The following is a 21,894-nucleotide window of genomic DNA, read 5'->3' as shown; positions in this document are numbered from 1 at the left end:
TTGAGTCAATATTCCCAACACTTAAAATGTTTGCAAAGGGTATATATATATACATACATACACACACACATATATATATATATATATATATATATATATATATATATATATATATATATATATATATATATATACACACATATAGCATTAGAAAAAGCACAATAGGACCAATTGATTTTTGGGTCAATTACCAAACTCAGGGACCGAATCTACAAATAAAGTAAACAACAAAATATAAATACATTAAGGTATTAAAATATCGATAAAATATCAGGTTAATTACCTAAATTTGCTAAAATGAAACCAAGTCAAAGCTCTCATATTTTAAAATGAGTTTTTTTTTTTTTTTTTTTTTTTTTTATCTTCTGTTTTTCTGATTTAGTTTTCTACCTTCTATTGCATTTTTTCCTACTTCATGATCCAGATAATAACTGTAGTTGTAAAGATTATTTTATGCATTAAAATTATATTTAGTACATAAAATGATAAATAGAATAGTATGATAATTATTTTATATTATATTTAATTTATATTTAATTAAAAATAATAAGATTATAAGAATGATTATTATTTTTTTGGTATAAAATGATTTGATTCTCTTAAAATAAAGAGAATTATTTTTAATTTATAGTATTAGACTTACATATCATATTATATTGTTAAAAATTATATCAATAATTTAAATGATATAAATTTTAAAAAATAATAATTTCAACTAATAAATAAATTATTTTATCTTAATTTTTATACACATTAAATATAAAATAATATAATATTATTTAATTTAATCTTATTTATAATATCATTTTATTTTATCTCATTATAATTTTATATACAATATAAATATTTGTAAATTTAAGAAGGCAGAAAAAATCATTTGTGATTTAATGGTGCTTATAAAAATTCTGAGACGTGATGTTTTCACAAGCAGACAGAAGTGGATGTTGGAGAAACGCTTGTCCAGATCCAGAATAAGTAAACCTCCAAGCGCCAATTAGCTAAGAAATCAACCTTTTTTAGTCTAATGTCATGTAATGCAATGAAATTGGGTTAGGTCTAGGTCCATCGAAAACACATGTCAATGGGTGTGGAAATGGATGACAGCAGGAGTCAATTGTACCTGTTTTAGTCTAATGTCATGTAATGCAATGAAATTGGGTCAGGTCTAGGTCCATCGAAGTCAATGGGTGTGGAAATGGATGACAGCAGGAGTCAATTGTCTATGAGATTAGACGGAAAAATGCGCACAACTCGTTGCTTAACACTAATTTTCCAAATTGGTGTAGGTCCAGGGAGCAAACGTGTAAATGGGTGTGGAAATGGATAACAGCAGGAGTGAATTGTCTATGAGATTGGACGGAAAAATGCAGACAACTCGTTGCTTTACACTATTTTTCCAATTGGTGTAGGTCCAAAGAACAAACTTGCCAACGGTGTGTAAAAGGATGACACAGGAGGAGCCAATTTGAGTATGAGACAGGGCGGAAAATGTAGTCAACAAGTTGCTTTACTAATTTTCAAGTACAATTAATGCATGGAAGGTTTTCCACTGTCTATCTATAACCTTGGTCTAGTCAGTTGGTCGGGCCCATTTGGTATTGAGGCGGTGGGAAGCTAGGACTAGGGTTTTACTAGATCCATGTAAAGCAAATATTGAAGAGCAATGCCCGCTCCTGATGGACTCGGGCTCGTGTCAAAATTTATTCGTTTAAGAATATAAATGATATATTAATATTTATAAATTTTTTAAATTTGATTTAAATAAAATTTAAATTTGATTCTATTAATATTGAATCAAATTTAAGTTTCAATAATTTAACTTATCGACTGAATTAATTTGAATATTTTTATATTCAATTTGAATTAATCACAAACCTAATTAAATTTTTATATTTTAATATATTTTAATTATTTTAATTAATAAAATATTTTAAACTCGAATTTAAATTTGAATATAAATAATTAAATTTTTATTAAATATAAAAAATAAATTTATTTTTTATATTAATCGAACTTAATCAAATGAATTTGAATAATTCAATTTTTATCTTGAGTTAAATTCGAATTAAAAAAATAAAATTCGTTTAAATCGAATTTCAAACTTCAAATTTGAAATCGAACTTAAACTCGAATTTAATATTATATCGACTCGAACTCGATTGATTATATCTTATATCCAATCCCGCATAATATAATCATGGATTAGAGTTAAAGCAAATCTATAATTCACCAGTACCAACAGTCCGATTTATATCCTATTGCCAACAATGGCACGTCTTAATTAGCCCTAAATGCCCATTTTACCTTAGAATTGACCAAAGAATAAAATAGAGGAAGGGGGCAGACAATGCTATAAGTAACTCATTTTGCATTCCACATACTAATGATCAACGGACAAACAAAAAGAGTATCCTTAAGTTAATAGTGTCAGACCATTCTGCTTTCAACATCTACCACTGAGAAGGGAGCTACTCAAACATAATGCACAACAAAATCCAAGCTATAACTACTGGGGCAACAGGAAAAATATTAAATAGGATTACCATGAAATGTATTTTTCCTGCTGCTCTTGAAGAATCTTTGCAGAGACTTGGCATCTATGTATAGCTTGCTTACTTCCTCTCAAGATCCGCCTATAAATAAATAAATATGAACAAATTTACACTTTGAATTGGAGATAACAAACAATAATGAAGAATTGCCGCTTCCGAATATTTAATTACCTTGCAAATGCTGTCCCGCCCATTCATTTTTGCCACAATGCTCGCAGGCGATAACAGCTGAACTGCATGCCTGAAGAAACAGAAACATGTAAGTATGCTTTTGATGGAGGAGAGCAAATGATATAAGAGTAAAACTAGAATTTAAGCCTTACCTTAAAAAAGTGCTTTGTCCAATCTCTCCAAGGAATGCCAGACTTTCTTCATCCACAACTAGTTCTTCCACCTGTGCACGAATTGCTAAAATCTGCAGACCACATTAAGTGAAAATTATAGCTAGGTTGTCATTTGATGCATGCTTCAGGTAACAAAACTATGCTGACAATAAAGCACATAAAAACAGGTCTTAACCTGTATCATTTCAGCAGGACCATAAATCCATGTGCGGATGATCACCAATCTGTCCAATAAGTCAACAGGTATTCCATGAGGACTATTCATATCAGTTCCCCTGCAAAAATGCAAATCCATTTTTCAGAAACTAGAATCACACAGATCAGCAATGCACAAGCAATGAGAACATACGCCATCAGGTATACCTCTAGGGAATGTAGCAATTAACATGGGATCTATCTTCAGGCCAGAAAAGAAAAAAAAAAAATCAACTTGTAGAATAGGTCTCATACTCTGATTCTTAAATTGCATACCTGCAAACTGAACATGTAAAACTATAACCGTCTATAGGCACACATAACTGCACATGAGAATTCTGGGTTGCTCTTGTGCAAAAAGAAAGTGTAATTTCGACAGAAACACACCACATTGAAAAATAATGTTAGAGAAGAAGAAAAGAGAGAGAGAGAGAAGGGTAGGTGGATAATGGGTTGAAAACACCAGAAATATCGAGTATCGATCAAAATTTTACTTCATGTGTCTGCACCCCACAAGGACTATAAATCTATAATGACTAGTGTAATCCTGCCACCAAAAGAGGATCACAATTTCTTTAATGTAACATGATGCTATCTGAACTCTGAGCAAAACAAATTGAAGTCACTTTAGGAATAAAGTATAACTAACCCATTAACCTCTGTAAATATGCTTAAGCATTGCAATAACTATACTTTAAGGCAAAATATCACCTACCATAGTTGAATTGAGAAAGAAGCTTATATAACCCAAAGCAAGTGGTGCACTGCCCCCAGTTGCATAGACAAGCAATTGGAAACCACTAAAAAACGATAAAAACACCAAATAAAGAGGCAAGCACTAGTTGCCAATAGTGTGAGTTGTTTCCTACAATACAATGTACCTTGCCCAACAAGATTTAGCTTTTCCAGTTTCATCAACCATCAATCCTCACTAAGGCTAACCTCATTAAAAATTGGCTGTAACTACCACAGAGCACAACCAATGCAGCTATGATATGCCAATATCATTTAGCAGACAAGAAAAAATCTCATTTCACTACTCTCCATGGAAGATGAATTGAGTTAAACTTGATTCATGTTTCATCCTATCACTGCTCCTCGAATTTTGAGAGCCTAAATTTTGAACAAATGCAAAAATTTCCCCAACAACCAAATCCTTTTAGGGGTGATCTTTTTGTAGTATCAAGCTTTTTCTGTATTCTATACTTCATAAAAAACAAAACCAAACAAATGGCATTGTTTTACATGGATCTGAAGTAATGCCAGTAAGTTCATATTCAAGTTCAAGCCCATATTCCAAAAATTCTGACCTAAAAAAGATGTCCATTACCTTACATTACATATTCCTCTATTTGTGGCAAAAATTACTATTGGAGATAGTGAGCTCTCTAAAGTTCGATTCAAGTATGAAAAGCACTCCATGTCCGGCATATGCACCTGCAAATTATGACTAGAAAACATAAGCATGCATGATGTGCAACTATTCTTTGAGCATGTGCCAGGTCATGATCTAAGAAAATATCTTAGATCTACGTGTATGTGCACACTTACTCACATAGAAACATATATTATATCCATGCATCCAAGCAGATATATCATAAATTGAAAACAGCTCAAGTAAAGAAAAGGACAAGAACTCATCAATGAATAGAACTCCTGGGATGAGCTCTGCCACACCTTCATCAATATAACGGTTAACTACCTGTCACAAACAGCATTATTTCAAGTAAAAGGCATGCCATCTTTCTAACAAACAATTGAGCATAGTGAATGAAGTCAAAATCCACATCATAAGCTTGTATCCAAATTGAACTAGCAATCCATTTGACTCTAAAAGTCACGACCATGTAGCATATTGATAGCTTCTAGGGGCATATCATAACAAGATTCATACTAGAATTAAACCAGCAACTAGCTGAAGAGACTTATGCTCTTAAAGTAATATTTAAACTATTAGGATTTGAGAATTTATTCAGACGAAAAGAGATGAAGAAAACATAAATTTGTTATAGGAAACCATGGCAGGTAATGGAAATCATCACATAAATTTTGCGTCACTTTGTGACTCAGGAGTTTTTGCTCGGAAGGGACGGACTGAGATACATCTCAAATTTATTCAATAAAAGCATATTGTTTTTCATAGCTTTTAGAATATTATGATACTACAAACTGATCCAACAGACCTATAAATGCCTTTAGATGCAGAACATGTTATACAGTACATCATCTCCCATGTGAACTATGTAAGAAACACAAGCCGAACTCTAAAAACTTGATAACAAAATAAGACTTGCATGGCGTTTAGATAAAATTCCAAGTAATAGTATTAATGGAATGGGACAAAGAAATCACTACATTGGTAAAACTGTACTCCTATTGATTGTCCACAAAAATCATCATATAGATAGAACTCAAATTTGTTTGGAAAATAATACCTTATTTATTTCTTGTCGTAATTTGTCAGTGATTTCTGTCTTCCTGGGCTTCATCATCTAACCCATTAGAGACAATATGTCTTGCCCCCCTTGTGCCCGTGCATTGGCAGCATCCAGATCATGGAGTGTTACATCCAGGTGATGAAGAAAATAGAAGAGATTTTTTTTTTTATGAATTGCAACATGGGCCCAAAACAAATAAAATTAGAACCAGAAAAAGGAAAATAGAACTAAACCCAGCAAAAACAAATCAGGCAAATGTAGAACAAGGCATCAAAATTTTAGAATTTTTTTCCTTTTCTTTTTAATTGAGTTATTACAGCTTTTAAGCAGACCAAAAGTTGGTATTCAACAAATTCTAGGTGAGAAATTTCAGAAAACAATTCTCATGTCTCAAATGCTATGATAAACATGCACCTTGAGTTCATAATCTTTATACCACAATGCTACATGATGATAATGGTCCTTTAATATTTACAAATGAAATTTGTTACCAAATTAGACAAATGTCCATGCCCATCATTATAAAACATTAGAAGACAGAAGCCTGCATCACTGATAACAATATACTACAGCATGAATGCTATGGGGTACACAGAGATAAGCCTGAACTCAGTGGAGACAAACCTGCACTATCTCCTTCTTTTTGTGAACCTCTCCTTACGGAAGTGGAACATATTCTTCTGCTTCAAGGTCAAATTCTGTTGCAAAAGCATCGCTTCTGCCCACCCTTTTGACTGCTCCACTATTAGCTTCAATATATATAATATCTCCAACAGCTACCTGCCAGTCATATTAGAAATCTCACTAGATATCCAGTTGAAGCCAAAGCTCTAACGCAGATAACAACCAAAATGTTGAAAAGTCCCTAGAGGAAGGAGACAAATAATTTAACATTCAATGGTGCCTCACACAGTTTACAAGAAGTCAGAAGCATAAAAACTTGAATAATTTTTTCCACATAATAAAGCAGAGAAATTTAAAGGCTTGCCTTTTCCTTAATCAAGGTATCATAAATTGTAGGGTCCAGCTTTAGCTGTTTTGATCCTTTGACAGTTTTCAATCCAATAATTACATGGCTAATGCTTTTACCATAACCACCTGTCACACTCTCTGTTTCTTCAGGAGAGAGTTCAGTAACCTGAAACAAGACCAGCCAGGCATCAGGCTCTGCAGCTATCCCAACAATCCAAAGAGAAAACAACTACATAAAACCAGGGACAAGTAACTTCGTTAGCTGTAACTTGCCTCTCCTTCATAGACCTCTTTATTTTCCTTGATACGTAGACCAATACCACGTCCAAAATTTTCCATCAAATCCTCGGTTTTCTTAACTTCTGATGAGTATACTTCAGATCCAACCATTGGACAGAATGGAACCTACAAATAACAAAGAGGAATGCATACATACCAAACTTGACAATCCCTCCAAAAAAATGGAATACTAATAAAGTGATAATGCCAAAGTTCAAGGACATTCAACAAATAAAGGGAAAAAAGTAATGAGAACCTTGCTCCCAAGCTCTTGGGATATTCCAAGTGCCAATGCTGTTTTCCCAGTACCAGGAGGTCCAGCCAGCAAAAGTGCACGGCCAGCCATCTTCTTCCGCCTTATCATAACCACCACAAGCCCAGCTGCTTCCCTTGCCTCTGCTTGGCCAACAAAACCTGCAGCCAAAGGAATGGCATTTCCATTGGCCTGGTAAATAAAGTAAAAGAAAAGTCCATAAAAGATTAAAATTTGATCAAAATGAAGAGGGGCACAGATCGCATTTTAGCAATTAGAGTATTTCTTTGTTTATATCAACCGACTCTTCCAAGAACTTCATAGCGAAAATACATGAAATAAACCCACCTATTCAACTTCACAATGCATAAAAAAATCCATACACTTGATAACAACCTTCGCCTGCAAAAGCTAGCCAGTTCTTTCCATAGTCCATCAATAGCGAATTAAGAAACATTCATTCAGAATATATTATTATCTCCGTTGTTGGACATTAAATTAAATTTAAACTATAATTTTATCCACTCTAAAACTAAAAATATACCAGAACCAAAAGTCCAAATCCTAAAAATTAACAACAAATGTCCAGTAACTTGAACAAAAATAGAACTTTTTAAGCTTAAAACCCTAAACCCAGAAAAGGGTTTTAAGAAAATGTGAACTTTCCACTGTTCAAAACAAAAGCAAACTTCAAAATGCTCACAATGACAAGACTGTTGAAGAAATAAAAGAAATGCAAAGCATTCAAGCTGGATAAAGATTAAAAAGAAAGAGAGAGTGATTACATCAAGACCAAGGCCTTTGATGAGAGTGTGAGAAGCGATTCTCTGCTTTTTGGCTGTAGATTGAACCCCTTCGATCTTCATTTTGTCCATCTGTTTCTTTCCTTTTTCTCTATTTCAGTATTTTTTTTCTTTTCTTTTTTTTTTTGTTTCTGGCGGTCTTTTGTTTTAATTGAAAGAAGAAAGAAGCTCTCGGAAGCAAATCTGGCTTTTTTGTGAAGAAAAAGGGCGAGGCATTTCATAAACCCTTCTCCAGCATCAGAACTTCATAAAATTTGGATCCTCTACTTCCTCGACCTTCTTCTTCCTATGCTCCCTCATTTTAATGCGCCACGTGGGTATGATGAGGACGTTGATTTATTTCGGCTTGGAGGGGTAGACCGTAGGCTGTCAAACTGGAGAAAATGTTCTCAAATGGATAACGCCCTCTATATTTTTTGCTAGGTTGCCATCAATTTCGCAAAAAACGAAAAAAAGCCATTGCCAATGGACACTCTTTCAGGGTTTGCTTTCATTATCAATTGCAGCAGTTCTGCATTTACAAGATTCTCTCCCCTTCTTCCACCTCAAACACCCCTTTCCAGAAGAACCCCAACTGTCTTTGTTTTGAAAACAAGCTCTCGTTCGGGTAATCTCTTTGCGTTACACTTTGTATTATGCCATTGGGTTTTCAGTTTCATGGTTATTTGGGTCATATTGGGTATTGGTTTCTTTTGAAGTTTAAGGTTTCTTTTTTTTGGCTTATTATGAAACAAGAATGTTTTATGGGTTATCAAAGAATCAACTTTTTCTTAAGGAGGTTTTTCACCTGAGGTAAATTAAATATTAATGTTTTCATTATGATGAATTTTAATGTTAGGCCATGATGATGGATAATAATTGCATTGAATTGTATCCTGTACCTCTTGCTGCAATTTCTTTATCATTCTATCTTTGAACCAAGATTGTAAATGGGTGAATTCTTCTACAACTAATTGAAACGGTTAAGTGTTTCAGATAAGAGGTTTTTGAGGTTATAGTGTTTGAGTTATATATAATCATAGTTATCGGGATATAGTAATTGCGGAGAGATGGTCATTTCTTTCTATTGTTTTTGATAAATTTTTCAGGGGGTGAACTAGTAGATGAGGATGTTCTGCAGATGTTCTTCAAGGATAGAGAAATAAATGGAGATTTTATTTCCAAAGCTTCTGACATGCTGTGGCAGAGAGAGGTTGCGAAAGTTGTTGATGCTGATGCCAGCGAACCTGCTGACACTACTCAGCAAGCAGAGCAGGCACGAATTACGATATTATCTCTTTGCTTTCAATGCTGACATGATTTTAGTTTAAGGCGTTCTTTGTTATTTCTGTATTTCATAAGTAATTATAGTGCTGCCTCAACTCCATTAGCCCAACCACTTCTTTGCTCCTGATTTGTGAATGAGAGGGAAGACTTTTTTCTTGGGGGAGGGGGGAATTCTTTTTCTTTAGTTGTGTAATATCTCCTCCACACATATTATTTGGACCAAGCTGATTGAATTCACCTGTGTTATTGATCTTGAATATATGTAGGTTATTGGAAGTGATGATGATAACGGTGGACTTTTGAAGCTGTCAAGAACTCAGGAATGGTTATTAGGTGACAATTCTGCACCAAGGAATAAGACAGTCATTGCCAAGGTGTGCTTTTTTATTATCCCCTTCCTGCCCTCATCTCTGGTTATCATTGTGCCCCATGCTATCCATGCTGGGAGCTCTGTGCTTATACATATAAAGAAGCACAAAGTGACACACGTGTGCACGAGACTAATGCTAGGCCAAACCTAATCAGGTGTTGGACCAGAAACAGGTTAACCAGGTGGCTGCTCTAGGTTGTCACGTATAAACACAGGTGGCAAATGTGCCGGTTGGACCAGGTCAGCCCAACCTGCCTATAATATGGGCTGTCTTGGCACGGTCCATTGTGGCTGGCTGTACCGTGCCATGGCCCGCCCACCCATTTTGCCACCTCTACGATAGGGCAGAAACTAATGGATTCAAAGCCTATATGTGTGTCAGAATTGGCTCGATTTTAAAATGGAAAAGAGGAAATTCACAACATTTATTTAACTCCCAAGAAGGTTTGTCAGTTTGAAGAAACTGATCACCTTTGTTGTTTTTAACCTATGTGTATGAACAGGTGTTGCGGGATGACAGTGAAAAAAGGAAGAAACTGAGCCTTCTTAAATATGAAGCTGTATGCTACTCATCTTGAACTCATCAGATTTCTCAGCTAGTTCTAGGGGTTATTTTTTGTATGAAGTTGCTTCAGTAATGTGTCAAGGACAATGGATAACTGGAAAGAGGTTTTGGTTGCAAATTGTGAATAAGTCTTGTGTCATACAATTGTTAAATTGTTGTGAAAGGTGCTAATTGTTTGTCATTGATCTTGCAGCTCAAGAGGGAATTGATGCTTTTATCAGTTGGAATTGGAACCGCATGCTGTGTCTATTGTTTGATAGTGTTATCAGTTCAGGTAAAATTTTTACCAAAACCAGCTGTACTGTGGGTTGTAATGTCTAAAATTTAATGACTTGATATTCTTTCAGCACAGTCTTGATAAGTTATGCCCTGTTTGAAAACTGGAAAAAATGGAAATGAATCTGGAATCTTGCCAAGATTCTTTACTTTTAAGCATTAGGCGTACTTCCTTTCCTTATATGGTTAGGAGATATTGCTTCAAGACGGAAAAGAAGAGAGACTTTCCAAAATTGTCACTTTTATTACTAGCTTCCTTAGAATTGACTACTTTTTTTTGGTGAAAGCAGAACTGACCTGCTTTAATATTCTGCAGGCTGCTGTTAGTTATGCAGTAGGGGTTCTTTTCAGGTTAGTAGCTACATTTCTAATTAGGTTATTTCTGTTGAATTGACTTTAATGAGCTTAGTGTAGCAACCCTATGCTTGTAATGAATTTTTAGAATGAAAGAGGTGATCTTAAGGTTTAAGCCTCCATCTTTCCTCACATTTACTTATCAGAATGATGTATTTAGACTGAAATATTCCCATTCTTATCTTATTCAGAGAAGAAAACGTAAAATTCATCCACTGGTTAGCCGGGGGGATATTTTAATCTGAGGCACGATGGCCTTGTTCCCCTTGAAATCATTAGGGGCCTAATAAAATTTTTGTCCTTGAAAATTATTTCTGCATTCAGTCAATCAAAAGGTTATTGACTTGTACAAGCCATTTAGTATCTTAGTTGATGATATCTTTTAACTGATCAGCATTTTAGCGAGCTCAACTTAGGAACAAATGTTGCTCATGTGCTACTTTCTTGAGGAAAGGAAGAGGAGAGAAACCATTTTATTATTGTTCATGACTTTTTGCCGCCTCTGTTAATCATCTTAGTACAAGTGTTTTAACCTAATTCATATTCTGTGCAGTTGCTTATACCTCCAGCTCCTATGTCAACATGTGGACAACCTATCAAAGGAAATGGTTCCTCAGATTTTCATGCAAAAGAAATCAAAAAAGTACTACTAAGAACTTATGTCTTCTTTTTGTGATCACTCTTTTCATACTAGTAATAAGTGACTCCTTGTTCACTTTGTTTGTGTTCAATGATGCTTGTTTTCTTATTCCAGAATAGGAATAAGAAGTGAGGACTTGCAGGTCTTCTTTGAGACAGCAATTAAGGGTAGTGGCATTGCTCTTTCTTCTCCAAGACTAGTGATCCCAGCTGCTGTATATGGATTGTGGATCATGTCCCATAAATTTTTGGGCAATGATTTCTTTGATTTACAGGTAGCTCTTTAAACAAGGTTTTTCTGAAAAAAACCTGTTAATCAATTTCCTGCATATGGTTAATGGCCTGTTTGTGAAATTCCAAAACACTCTTGAAGTTTGAAACATGGCAACAAGAACTTTGTATTGTCATTAATAGTTTTTGGTCCTTGTTCTTCACAGCTTGTGCCTGCAATGCTTGGGATGTTTGCCTACAAAGCAGCTGCTCTCGGTCAAGTATACAGAGATAATGAAGACCTGCAGTTTGTCTTTCCAGAAAATGAGGAACAGTCAAGTGACTGAGTCTCCAATTTTGCATATTATGATTGAATACTTCAACACTGAATTGATTTCTCCCTGGCTAATGCAGTATAGTTGGAAATTCAGTCACCTTTTGTCCCATTGGAATACATTGGGATGATTCCAACAAGAAAGCTGTCCAAACAGGATTAGTGGAATAATGTGGCTACTACTTTCCTGGGCTGGCGCCGGCAGGATTGTGGGGCATACATTAGCTTGCAAGTTTCAATGACTATGGAATGCTAGCAAGACTGTAAGTTCATTTGGCGGTATTGATGCTTTATATATATTTCTAATTTCCAAGAATGATGCTCGAAATCCATGCATTTTTGTAACATGATAATTGCCAGTGAGAACCATTCATGATCATATGATGTTGAATAATCAATTTAGAGGAAAAGTTCTTTTAGGAATTCTGTTTAAAAGGGCTTTCATTGATAAAATTAACTAGTTCTGTCTGTAATCTGGTTATCTGGGACTGGAGAATCACATAAATGTCCTCAGGGTGTCTTATTATCTTTCTTCCCATGGAGGGTCAGCAAATTGTCCCTAGACATGTGGTCATTTGGCCAAACTATGGATGTGTCAAAGCCATCTTAGAGCAACCTCTCATATACATTCAATATTGCTGCCAAAACTCAAACAAACGATCTGAATTGAATCGTCTTTGGAAGTTGAAGCAAAAGGTGAAATGCTTAACGCCAGTAGTAGGCTCAAAATTTGGACGGCAACTGCAAAGTAAAATGAGCATTAAGATGAGCTTGAAATTTTGTTTAATTAATTCATATAATTTTTTTTTAAAATGATATTTCATGTATTTGAAATTGAAATTTTAATATTTTTAATATTTTTTTTCTAATTTTCTAGCTCTAACCTTTTTTGTTAACAAAATAAGATCCATATTAAAACTGGAATTTTGAGCTCAATGTGCATTTGTAAGTGCATGTTGAGGCAACTTGATGGATTTTGTTGGAATTGATTTTTGGCAGATCTCTCTATTAAAATTGATATGCGTATTCATTGCTCTTTTTTTTTTTTTTTTATCCAATTTAAAGCTAGCCACTATAATTTAATGCTGATAATGATTTTCCCAAATTGTATGTCACCAAACTGTTCAATTCAAAGTATTGGAATGCGAACTTCTAAAACTGAATAAAGGTAAGATAGAGGAGTGTCTAAATTGTAAGAGTTTAAATTTTTATTTGGAATCCTAGAATGAGAAATTTATAAGACAATTTTTTTTAATATTTAGTATAATTAATTTTTACAATTATCTTTCAAATAATTTAAGATTTAAATTTCAACAATAATAATTATTTCTCTCATATCAGACATGCTCACTGTTATAAAAAAAAAAATTATCTTACATATAGATGTAATATAGAAAATTTTGAAATTTTTATTTTAAATTATTACTTAAAATGATAGATAATAAAACAAATAAATTATTTTAAGTGCAAAATAAAAAAAGTAATATTATGGTTTTAAATTAAAATACGAAAAATTATTTGATATATATACGTGGAGTTCTTTAATTTTATAAGTGAAATTAATAAAATGACATATATTTTTTAAATTAAAATTCTTAAATATATATTAGAAAAATATGTCACTTTTTTTAATTTTATTTGAGAAACTCTCTTAAAATATTTATTATTTATTATTTGATTTTGTCTCATACCTTAATTCTAAATGTCTAATTTAATCTCATTTAAAAATAAAAATAAGTCAAAACAATGATAAGGTATTAAACAAACAAAAACACTACCATCTGTCCAGGTTAACTTGAGTGACAAACGCTGACATGGAAATGGAATCTGCTCCACGCCATTAAACAAAAAAAACTTAAGCCACTCAAATCAAACCCCAAAATTAAATAAATAAAAACCCGAAAATATATCCTTCCACGCTCTCCAAACCCTAGATCCAATCGTTCCACACCCTCCAACCGATGGCGGCCTTAAAGAAATCCGGCGCCTACCGCCAGTTGCTAGAATCGATGTACTCAATGATCGCTCTACTCTTCATTTTAGTAGCCTGCATCGAACTATGCAACGCCGCCGCCGCCGTCGACGTCTACCGTCTAATCCAATACGACATGTCTGGTTCCCCTTTCGGATCTCGCTTCGCCGCCCTCAACCACCACGCCGCCTCCTTGCATTTCCCTACTGGCGCCGATCTTTCCAGAACCGTCCTCATCATCCCTCTCCGTGAATTAAACATCACTTTCGTTCGAGGTTCACTCTCATTTTCAACAATTCAATTTTCCCTCTCTTTGTTTAGTTCTTTAATTTGATTTAATTTAACATTTTTCTTTTTTGCGGTTGGCAGAATATATTAATCAGAAAAAGCCGTTAGGAGGATTGTTGTTTTTGCTTCCACAAGTATTTGGCTTTGAAAATGGAGGGAATAAGCAAATTCATGAAAAAGAGAAATTGAAAAATGTATTGGCAGAGCTCGAACAGTTACTTATACATGCAAATATACCAGTAAGTATATCAGTGATATATTTTCTTTTGTTCAAATTATAACTTTACCCTAAATTATTATTCGAATCTATATCTTTATGTAAGTTTCCATGCCAATTTTGATTTTTTAGTGAACACTGTGTATTGGGATTGAAGTTTCCTCGTTTTCCAACCTAATTTTCGTTAAGATCTGAGCTTTGTTAACTTTACAGCTTACATGATTGATTTTTTTTGTTTGGAGTGTTATTTTGTCTTTGTTGCCTGAGACTGAATCATGTTCAATGTCCCCTCTCTTGTCATTTATTAACTTAACAATTTAGCATGTTCAATTTGTGTCGGTTAGGGCATTTCTTTGTCATTGTTGACTGATTACTAAATCGTACTTAATGGCTCTTCTTAATGATGTTGTCATCTTTTGACATGCTATTTTTATGCAAATTCTATTTACTGCATCGGCATTTATTTATAGTAGCATTTTCGTCATAATTAAAGTTAATTTTTAACTTGTTTGCATATTTGGTTTAACAGTTACTTTCTAGTTATTCTACCATTGTTCCAAAAATCCTGCAGAGTCTAAAAGATTTAGATTCCAAATTCTTGCTTCATGCTTCCATCTTTAGCGGTTGCCTATCAACTAATTGTATGATTGGAAAATAGCGTAATCCATGAAATTTCTTCTTAAAACATGCCTATGATAAGTAACTTGAAAACCAATGCATATATCTAGGATTTGAGCCAACATTTTTTTATTGGTATTCTTGCATCTTTAATGAGCGTTTTCTCCAAAAAAGTAATTATATTATGATATATACTTAGGCCTCATTCTCATCAGTTTCCAAAAGGTCACTATCATTCTATGTTCTTCTTGTTTCATCAGCTAGGACAGACATCTGTCCTCTACTTCTTAGTTTTCACCTCATGTTCTTTGTATGCATAAGATTTTTAGAATTGAAATCCAGTTGATATTGTTCTTGTTATTCCAAATGAAACCTTTGTTACTTCTAATATAGTGGAGAAAATTGCAAGAAAAGAGAAAAACTTTGCTACTTCTCACCTCTTGTTTCTCATTTGTGCTGCAGTATCCTGTCTATTTCGCTTTTGAGAACGATGAAATTGATACTGTGTTGTCTGATATCAAGAAGAGTGATGCAATTGGTCAGCCTGCTACTGCAACTACTGGCGGGTCAGTTGATAGCTTTTTGTTTAAAATTTTGGAAATTCTAATGGATAAGATGTATACCTTTTTCTTTTTGAGAGAATGGCTGTTATCATTTCATAAATTTCAGTAGCTTCACGAACCATGCCATCTTCCCTTGTACCTAAAAAGTTCATGTGTCATAACCTGTGCAATTGTTGTCTCATGAGGGGTTTTCATTGCACTTTTACCTTAAGTAGAAAAGCACCTGCATCTGACCTGCTATTTTTTTCTCTGAGAGTGCAGACAGGGTTTTTCTGAAGAAACAAATTTTTGTTTGGTTTTCATTTGTAATAAGCTTTCTTTGAAACTGTTCCAGCAAAAGACTATGGGGGAATGACACTATTCAAGTGTTCCATAAGGATGCCCGTTAATCTAGCCTGAAGCCTTACCTGTTTTCATTGAGGGAAAGAACATATTATCTCTTTTTATTGCTCAAAATTTTGTAGAATGATCATTTCCCAGCTAAAGGCTCTACCAACCAACGCACTTGTTTTATTCACTGACATTCCTATATTAATCTTACTGCATTTGTGCCTGATTTTAGTCCTTGTTGTTGTTCCTTTGCCATGGCTGTGTATTTATAAGGAAATATGACTCTACCTCTATTATGACTGTTTTGTTAGTCCTTGTGTATTCTCTAGTTCATTTGTCTGTTGAGATTGGTAAGAAAATAGTTTTTGTTGTCATTATTCAAGTTTAATTCCAACTCTTTTGACACAATTGCAGATACAAGCTTGTTATCCCAACACCAGAACCGAAGAAAGTTGCATCTCCCACCATCACTAATATTCAGGTGTGTGTCAACTTTTACTGTTCTAAGGGAACAAAAAGTGTTGTAACTGATTACATACCAGAAAAGGTAACATGGCTTGTATTCTAGCTGCTTCTTATGTATAGTAATAATCAGACATTGGTAGTATGTGGAAGACATTCACTTGCTTTTGTTTTTACCATATGAAAATATTACCTTTTCTTGTATTCTAACTGTTGAGGCTTGAGCTCAAGATATTAGTGGTGATGTAAAAGAAAGAACCTTATTGCCTTCTGATGAGGGAATGAAGAAAATGTATCAGTGCTTCTTGAAATTTACATGGCTTCATTTTCAAGTGTCTCAATGCCCCATCTTCATATAAGTTTTTGTTTGGAAAGATATTTTGACATCACATATTGGTATTTTTAATTTATCTTGAGCCAGTTTTATTGCATGTATAATCTGGGGAATCTTGAATATGCTATTACTGGTGTTTGCTAGAAGTTTACTCTGGTAATTGTGCTCTGTGGTAACAGGGGTGGTTGTCTGGATTGAAAGGTGATGGAGATGCAAATCAACTTCCAACCATTGCTGTTGTGGCATCTTATGATACTTTTGGGGCTGCTCCTGTACGTATTTTACTAAATTTCAGTAAATAAAATTGGCTTGAATGTTCCAGATGAAGGTGTGAGAAATCTTTTGTACGTGTAGGCTTTATCACTGGGAAGTGACAGCAATGGAAGTGGCATTGTGGCGCTTCTTGAAGTAGCTAGGTTATTCTCTCTTCTCTACTCAAATCCTAGGACAAGAGGAAGGTACAATTTACTTTTTGGTCTGACATCTGGTGGACCATATAACTACAATGGAACTCAGAAGGTGATTAGTTTTCCATGGTGAATTGAGTTTTTATCAAATCTCTCAAGGGCTTCTATATCTTTCTGATTGGTTAACTTTGCCATCAATTTTGGTTACTATGGTCATTTAAGTATCATATTCTGTGCAGTGGCTTCGGAGTTTTGATCAACGTTTACGTGAGAGTATTGACTATGCTATTTGCTTAAATAGTATTGGTTCTTGGGATAATGAATTGTGGATTCATGTGTCTAAGCCTCCAGAAAATGCCTACATCAAGCAAATTTTTGAGGTAAGCCACTAACATCTGGAATAATAAGTTTTGAAGTCATTATATGATATTGAGTTTTCTTTCCATGGTTCATAATCTGATACTGTTGTTTATTGAAGGGTTTCTCAAATGTAGCAGAGGAGTTGGACCTCAAAGTTGGCCTGAAGCACAAGAAAATAAACATCTCCAATCCTCGAGTAAGTTGATATATGTATATGTTTCTATGTTTGAACCATCTTCTGTTACCATTTTGTGAAATTAAGAACTTATTGTTATGTTTTTATTAGTATTTTTTATTATTAATTTCATTACAAGGAACCTATGAAATTTTATGTTGATATACCTATGAATGAATTTATTTTTTGGTTTCACATTGCAGCGGTAACCCCTTTGTCCTTTATGATCCTGTGGCCTATCTTGGGTAGCACATCTTTTCTGGACAATGGTTATCTTATTCTCGAAATAAATCTGTTAAATCTGAACTTTTTTGCCATTTTTGGGAACATATGACTTTACATTATGACATCACACATGAAGGTGCATTCTGTGGATAGATATAGGAATGCTCTGTGTGTTTGCATATCTGCTGTTTAGATCAGGTAATAAAGCAGTTGAGCTGCTGTAGGTAGCTTGGGAGCATGAACAATTCTCAAGGCTGAGAGTTACTGCTGCCACTCTTTCTGAAATCTCTGTTGCGCCTGAACTCCTAGAAGGCACTGGAGGTCTGTTTGATAGCAGGTCATGTTTTCTAACTTAATCCAATTGCCAGAGTGTCTGTCTATGTGTTTGAGACTAGTTACTGAGAGCTTGATTTTTTGCAGACAATTTGTGAATGAAACTGCAATTATTAGAGGTGTGAAGTTAGTTGCTGAAAGTCTTGCGGTAAGATCAAACAATCTGCAAGTATATATTGATTTAATGGTTTTGAATGCCATGCTTATGTTAAAATGAGTTTGTACTTGCAAGATATAACCCCTAGCCCTTCTGTTTTTTGAGTTAGCATAAAAAAATTGAAACTTTATCTTGCAATATCTATGAGAACCTGCGACCTATTGGAAGTGAATGTGTGGAACAATCAGATCCATGTCTGATCTCTACCAAAGCAATGCTAAATTTTATCATGACATGAATAACTTATCATGTGATGCTCTTATGTGGAATGTAATGAATTTGCATGTATAAGCATAGAAGTGAGAATTGCATCCAGTGCATATTAATACCTAGGATTATTACAATTCTCTCTGGAGGAAAAATTATAGTACTGCATATATGTTGATTATTTTTGCAATTTAGTCTTTTGGACATTGGAGACAGGCTCAAATTTGCTCCTGTAAGATGATGGAATTGGGGGATGCACGTGTCAGAAGAGGAAGGGAAAACCAAAAAAAACATGTGTGAAAAGTATGAAAAAGAACCATGCTTTTATTTATCGTATTCCATATAGAACCCAACCAACTGGTCAGAAAGGCTGTGTGTTAGGAGTTGTTGTTTCTGTTATTTTATTTGCATAGTAAGAGTATTTAGATAGTTATTAACTTGTATGTAAAGACATTAAGGTTTAATCATTTGCTTGTGCTTGGACATGTACTTTTTATTTTAAAATTGACTTCTCTCTTTTTGCAGAGGCACATCTATGGCCACCAGGGAAAAAATGTCCAAATTTTTGCAGATGACAGTAGTTTGGCTGTCAATCCTTCTTATGTACAATCTTGGCTGGATCTTTTATCACGAACACCTCGAGTGGCTCCATTTATTTCAAAGAATGACCCTTTTGTCATGGCATTGAAAAAGGTTTGCCTTCTATTCATTTTCTTGATCTTCTTCTCTATGTTTCTTGTTTCTTTCTTTAAGATGATGATTTACACTTTAAGAAATGTATGGATTTTCCTTACTTGAATTTAGGTTAAAAGAATCAATCAAATATATGATATTTAATATCACAGGGATTGTCAAATGTCTTGGATAAATGCTTTTCCAATTGGGAATTTGATGAAATAAACCCTTTGCTTTGATGAAGAAAAGTTGCATGTACCATTAATCAGAAGCAAAAGTATAGAAAAAAGTATCTGTATTTCATTCTAGGTTGCATGCATCACTTCAAAACTTTTACCCGTCTACCAATTGGATACACTTTCATGTATCTTCATTGGTAAATAGAACTTAACAAACTTTAGGATATGGATTTATGGTAAATGGTGAAAACACTAGAACGACTTGACATGTGCTTTCTTTATCACTTTCAATTCTGACTGCAATTTGTTTCACTTCATGGCAGGAATTAGCTGATCATACTGACGAAGTGACCGTACAAAATGAGATTCTTGAAGGGATTTTCACTTTCTATGATTCAACTCACACTAGGCTTAACATATATCAGGTATTCACTATAGTTGCTTACAATTGGTGAATATTTAATATCTGCTTAAATGTGCAATCTCTTTCTTATGGTTGAATTAACAACTCTTATCAAATTTTTTGTGGGAAGATTGTTAATGGCTTAGACCAATGACAGATTTGGTTGGGACTATATGGAGATATAGACTGGAGTTGTTTCTTTTTATCTTTACTCATTCTCTACTACTGCAGATAATGACTGTTTTAAACGCTTTGTAACAGGTTGCTAGTGTAACATTTGACTTGCTGTTACTTCTTGTGTTGGGATCGTATTTGATAGTGCTCTTCAGTTTTCTTGTCATCACAACTAGGGTACACTCTCTTAACTATTAAGCAAATCTTCAACATTGATGTTAATGCACTCTATATTCACCCTTTTATTTGCAGTGGTTAGAATAAAAAGGATACGACATTTTAAAAATTGTTAATCTAATGACAATGCTTTTCTACAGGGTCTTGATGATCTAATCAGTTTATTTCGACGACCCCCTTCGCGAAAGGTGAAAACGGCATGATCGATGGTTGAAGTAGCATTGTATGCGAAATGCATTTTAGGAAAGGTTTTCTGATGTAGCAACAGAAATCTCCATGAGGTTCCCTAATGGTTTTCAGTAATGTTTTTGTTAGCTTTAGCATCACGAGGGATCATTATAAAATTTGGTCCAAAAATAGATGGTATAATTTATTTTTACAAAATGAGATCAATCAAGGTGCGAAAAAGTTTTGCTCAGCACATATATTCCTAAACTCATTCAATCTTTCATATCATTCTGCGGAATTTGCTTTCAGACAAGTAACAACCAACTTTGAATGTGATTTGATTTCCATAGCTTCAACTGAGCAGTAGTGTTATTCATGACACGAAGAAATACCAAAATCACTCATCAGCTGTAGCATAGGTCCTGGGAAGTGAACGACGCCTCTCCTCGTCTACTAAGATGACCCTCAAGCAACTGCAACTATTTACAATTTATCAAATTTGAAGCATGCAAAAAACTAGCAGCACTGTGGCAGGATTTATACATACAACCTTCACATTGAAGGTGTAGTTAAACTCTACAGCTCATAAAAGGTTCCTTGATGGTCATGCAAATGCCACTTCTGGCAAAGATGGAGAACTTCAATGTATTATATTGCAGAGGACTGATGTGGGGAAGTTGAATAAAGGAAAAGAAATGAGAAAGAAAATATTTAACAGTATACGGTTTATAGGGCAGTTTTGTTAAAATACAGATACCTTTGACAGAGAGTAGAAGCGAAGCCTCAGAAGAAGAAGAATTGGCCTGGTTTCTTATTGTGCTGGCTACTTGAATGATGGACGTACTTCAGAATGCTTCTCCTCCCAACCTTGACGCCGCCATTTCTATTATTCTGCTTTCTTTCCTAACAAAGAATAGGAAAGGAGGAAACTAGGAAATGAAGCTATTGGAGGCCTGGATTTCTAAATTTCAGTTTCGTTTTTAAGGGAATCTTGGACAACTCAAAAGTTAAATTGTAAGTTATTTTGTTTGGGCCTACCAAATTTAAATTTGGGTTAATGATGTTAAATTATAGTGAAACTGATTTATATGATTTTAAATTTTAAAAATTTTTAATGTAATATTTAAATTATAATTTATTAATATAATATTTAAAAAATTATTTATCAATCACCTATCATTTTATTTGACACATTTTATCATTTAAAGTTAACCATATTAGATATAAATATTACAGTAATTAACTGATTCATAATCACATCAACATTTTTTTAATTTAAGTATTATTTTAAATATTTAATAATAATTTATAATTTGATATTAACTTTTTAAATTTTAATTTAGTGTTTTTTCTTGGATTTTCATATTAAAAAAATTTTGGCCACAATGACTAATCAGTGATAAGTAATAACTAAAACTGTTAATGAAAGGTCATACCATCGCTTTAAATTGAAAATTTGAAGTTTTAACCTAGGGAGGCTTTGATTATTTATCAAGACAAGCGAGAGATACCATATATATGCATCTATTCATCACGATGTTTGGTAAGGCAGTAATATTTAGGATGGCCGCCGATGCCCATTTTTACGATGACTGTATATACACTATCATGAATTGTGAG

At 34.0% G+C, this 21,894-nt stretch overlaps 2 protein-coding genes and 1 pseudogene across 7 annotated transcripts; 2 read left to right on the top strand and 1 right to left on the bottom strand.

Annotated features, from left to right (window-relative positions):
• Positions 1-2,348: 2,348 nt before the first annotated feature.
• Positions 2,349-7,958, bottom strand: LOC111284842 (ruvB-like protein 1; annotated as a pseudogene). Its single transcript, XR_016342743.1, has 12 exons — positions 7,819-7,958; positions 7,037-7,225; positions 6,775-6,906; positions 6,518-6,667; positions 6,155-6,309; positions 5,527-5,662; positions 4,647-4,793; positions 4,422-4,528; positions 3,072-3,171; positions 2,876-2,967; positions 2,724-2,793; positions 2,349-2,633 (listed from the first exon to the last, which is right to left on the bottom strand). The product of XR_016342743.1 is annotated as a ruvB-like protein 1 (transcript).
• A 343-nt stretch (positions 7,959-8,301) lies between these two features.
• LOC111284841 (NF-kappa-B inhibitor-like protein) lies at positions 8,302-12,376 on the top strand. Of its 3 annotated transcripts, none has more exons than XM_089761952.1 (9): positions 8,302-8,443; positions 8,925-9,091; positions 9,369-9,476; positions 9,976-10,032; positions 10,231-10,311; positions 10,630-10,664; positions 11,221-11,310; positions 11,422-11,581; positions 11,744-12,376. In XM_089761952.1, the coding sequence occupies exons 1-9, from the start codon at positions 8,302-8,304 to the stop codon at positions 11,861-11,863; spliced, it is 960 nt and encodes a 319-aa protein (XP_089618078.1). In that variant the 3' UTR covers positions 11,864-12,376. The 3 variants fall into 3 exon arrangements, with proteins under 3 accessions (XP_089618078.1, XP_089618079.1, XP_089618080.1); XM_089761953.1 differs by lacking the exon at positions 8,302-8,443 and adding an exon at positions 8,491-8,628; XM_089761954.1 differs by lacking the exon at positions 8,302-8,443 and adding an exon at positions 8,683-8,797.
• A 1,345-nt stretch (positions 12,377-13,721) lies between these two features.
• Positions 13,722-20,524, top strand: LOC111284498 (uncharacterized). Of its 3 annotated transcripts, XR_016342742.1 has the most exons (15): positions 13,722-14,097; positions 14,192-14,349; positions 15,408-15,511; positions 16,253-16,319; positions 16,814-16,906; positions 16,989-17,153; positions 17,281-17,421; positions 17,520-17,597; positions 18,026-18,138; positions 18,222-18,282; positions 18,694-18,801; positions 19,024-19,191; positions 19,676-19,777; positions 20,017-20,106; positions 20,247-20,524. XR_016342742.1 is itself a non-coding variant. In XM_022873156.2 (14 exons), the coding sequence occupies exons 1-14, from the start codon at positions 13,812-13,814 to the stop codon at positions 20,307-20,309; spliced, it is 1,689 nt and encodes a 562-aa protein (XP_022728891.2). In that variant the 5' UTR covers positions 13,722-13,811; the 3' UTR covers positions 20,310-20,524. The 3 variants fall into 3 exon arrangements, 2 of the variants coding, with proteins under 2 accessions (XP_022728891.2, XP_022728895.2); XM_022873156.2 differs by lacking the exon at positions 18,694-18,801; XM_022873160.2 differs by lacking the exons at positions 18,026-18,138; positions 18,222-18,282; positions 18,694-18,801.
• Positions 20,525-21,894: the final 1,370 nt, after the last annotated feature.

The sequence above is a fragment of the Durio zibethinus genome, chromosome 6, assembly GCF_047325235.1.
Source record: "Durio zibethinus cultivar Kanyao isolate XHJ-2024 chromosome 6, ASM4732523v1, whole genome shotgun sequence".
Lineage (NCBI taxonomy): Eukaryota > Viridiplantae > Streptophyta > Magnoliopsida > Malvales > Malvaceae > Durio > Durio zibethinus.
Note: the sequence above shows the minus strand (reverse complement) of the source record. Positions and strands in the feature narration are given on the sequence as shown.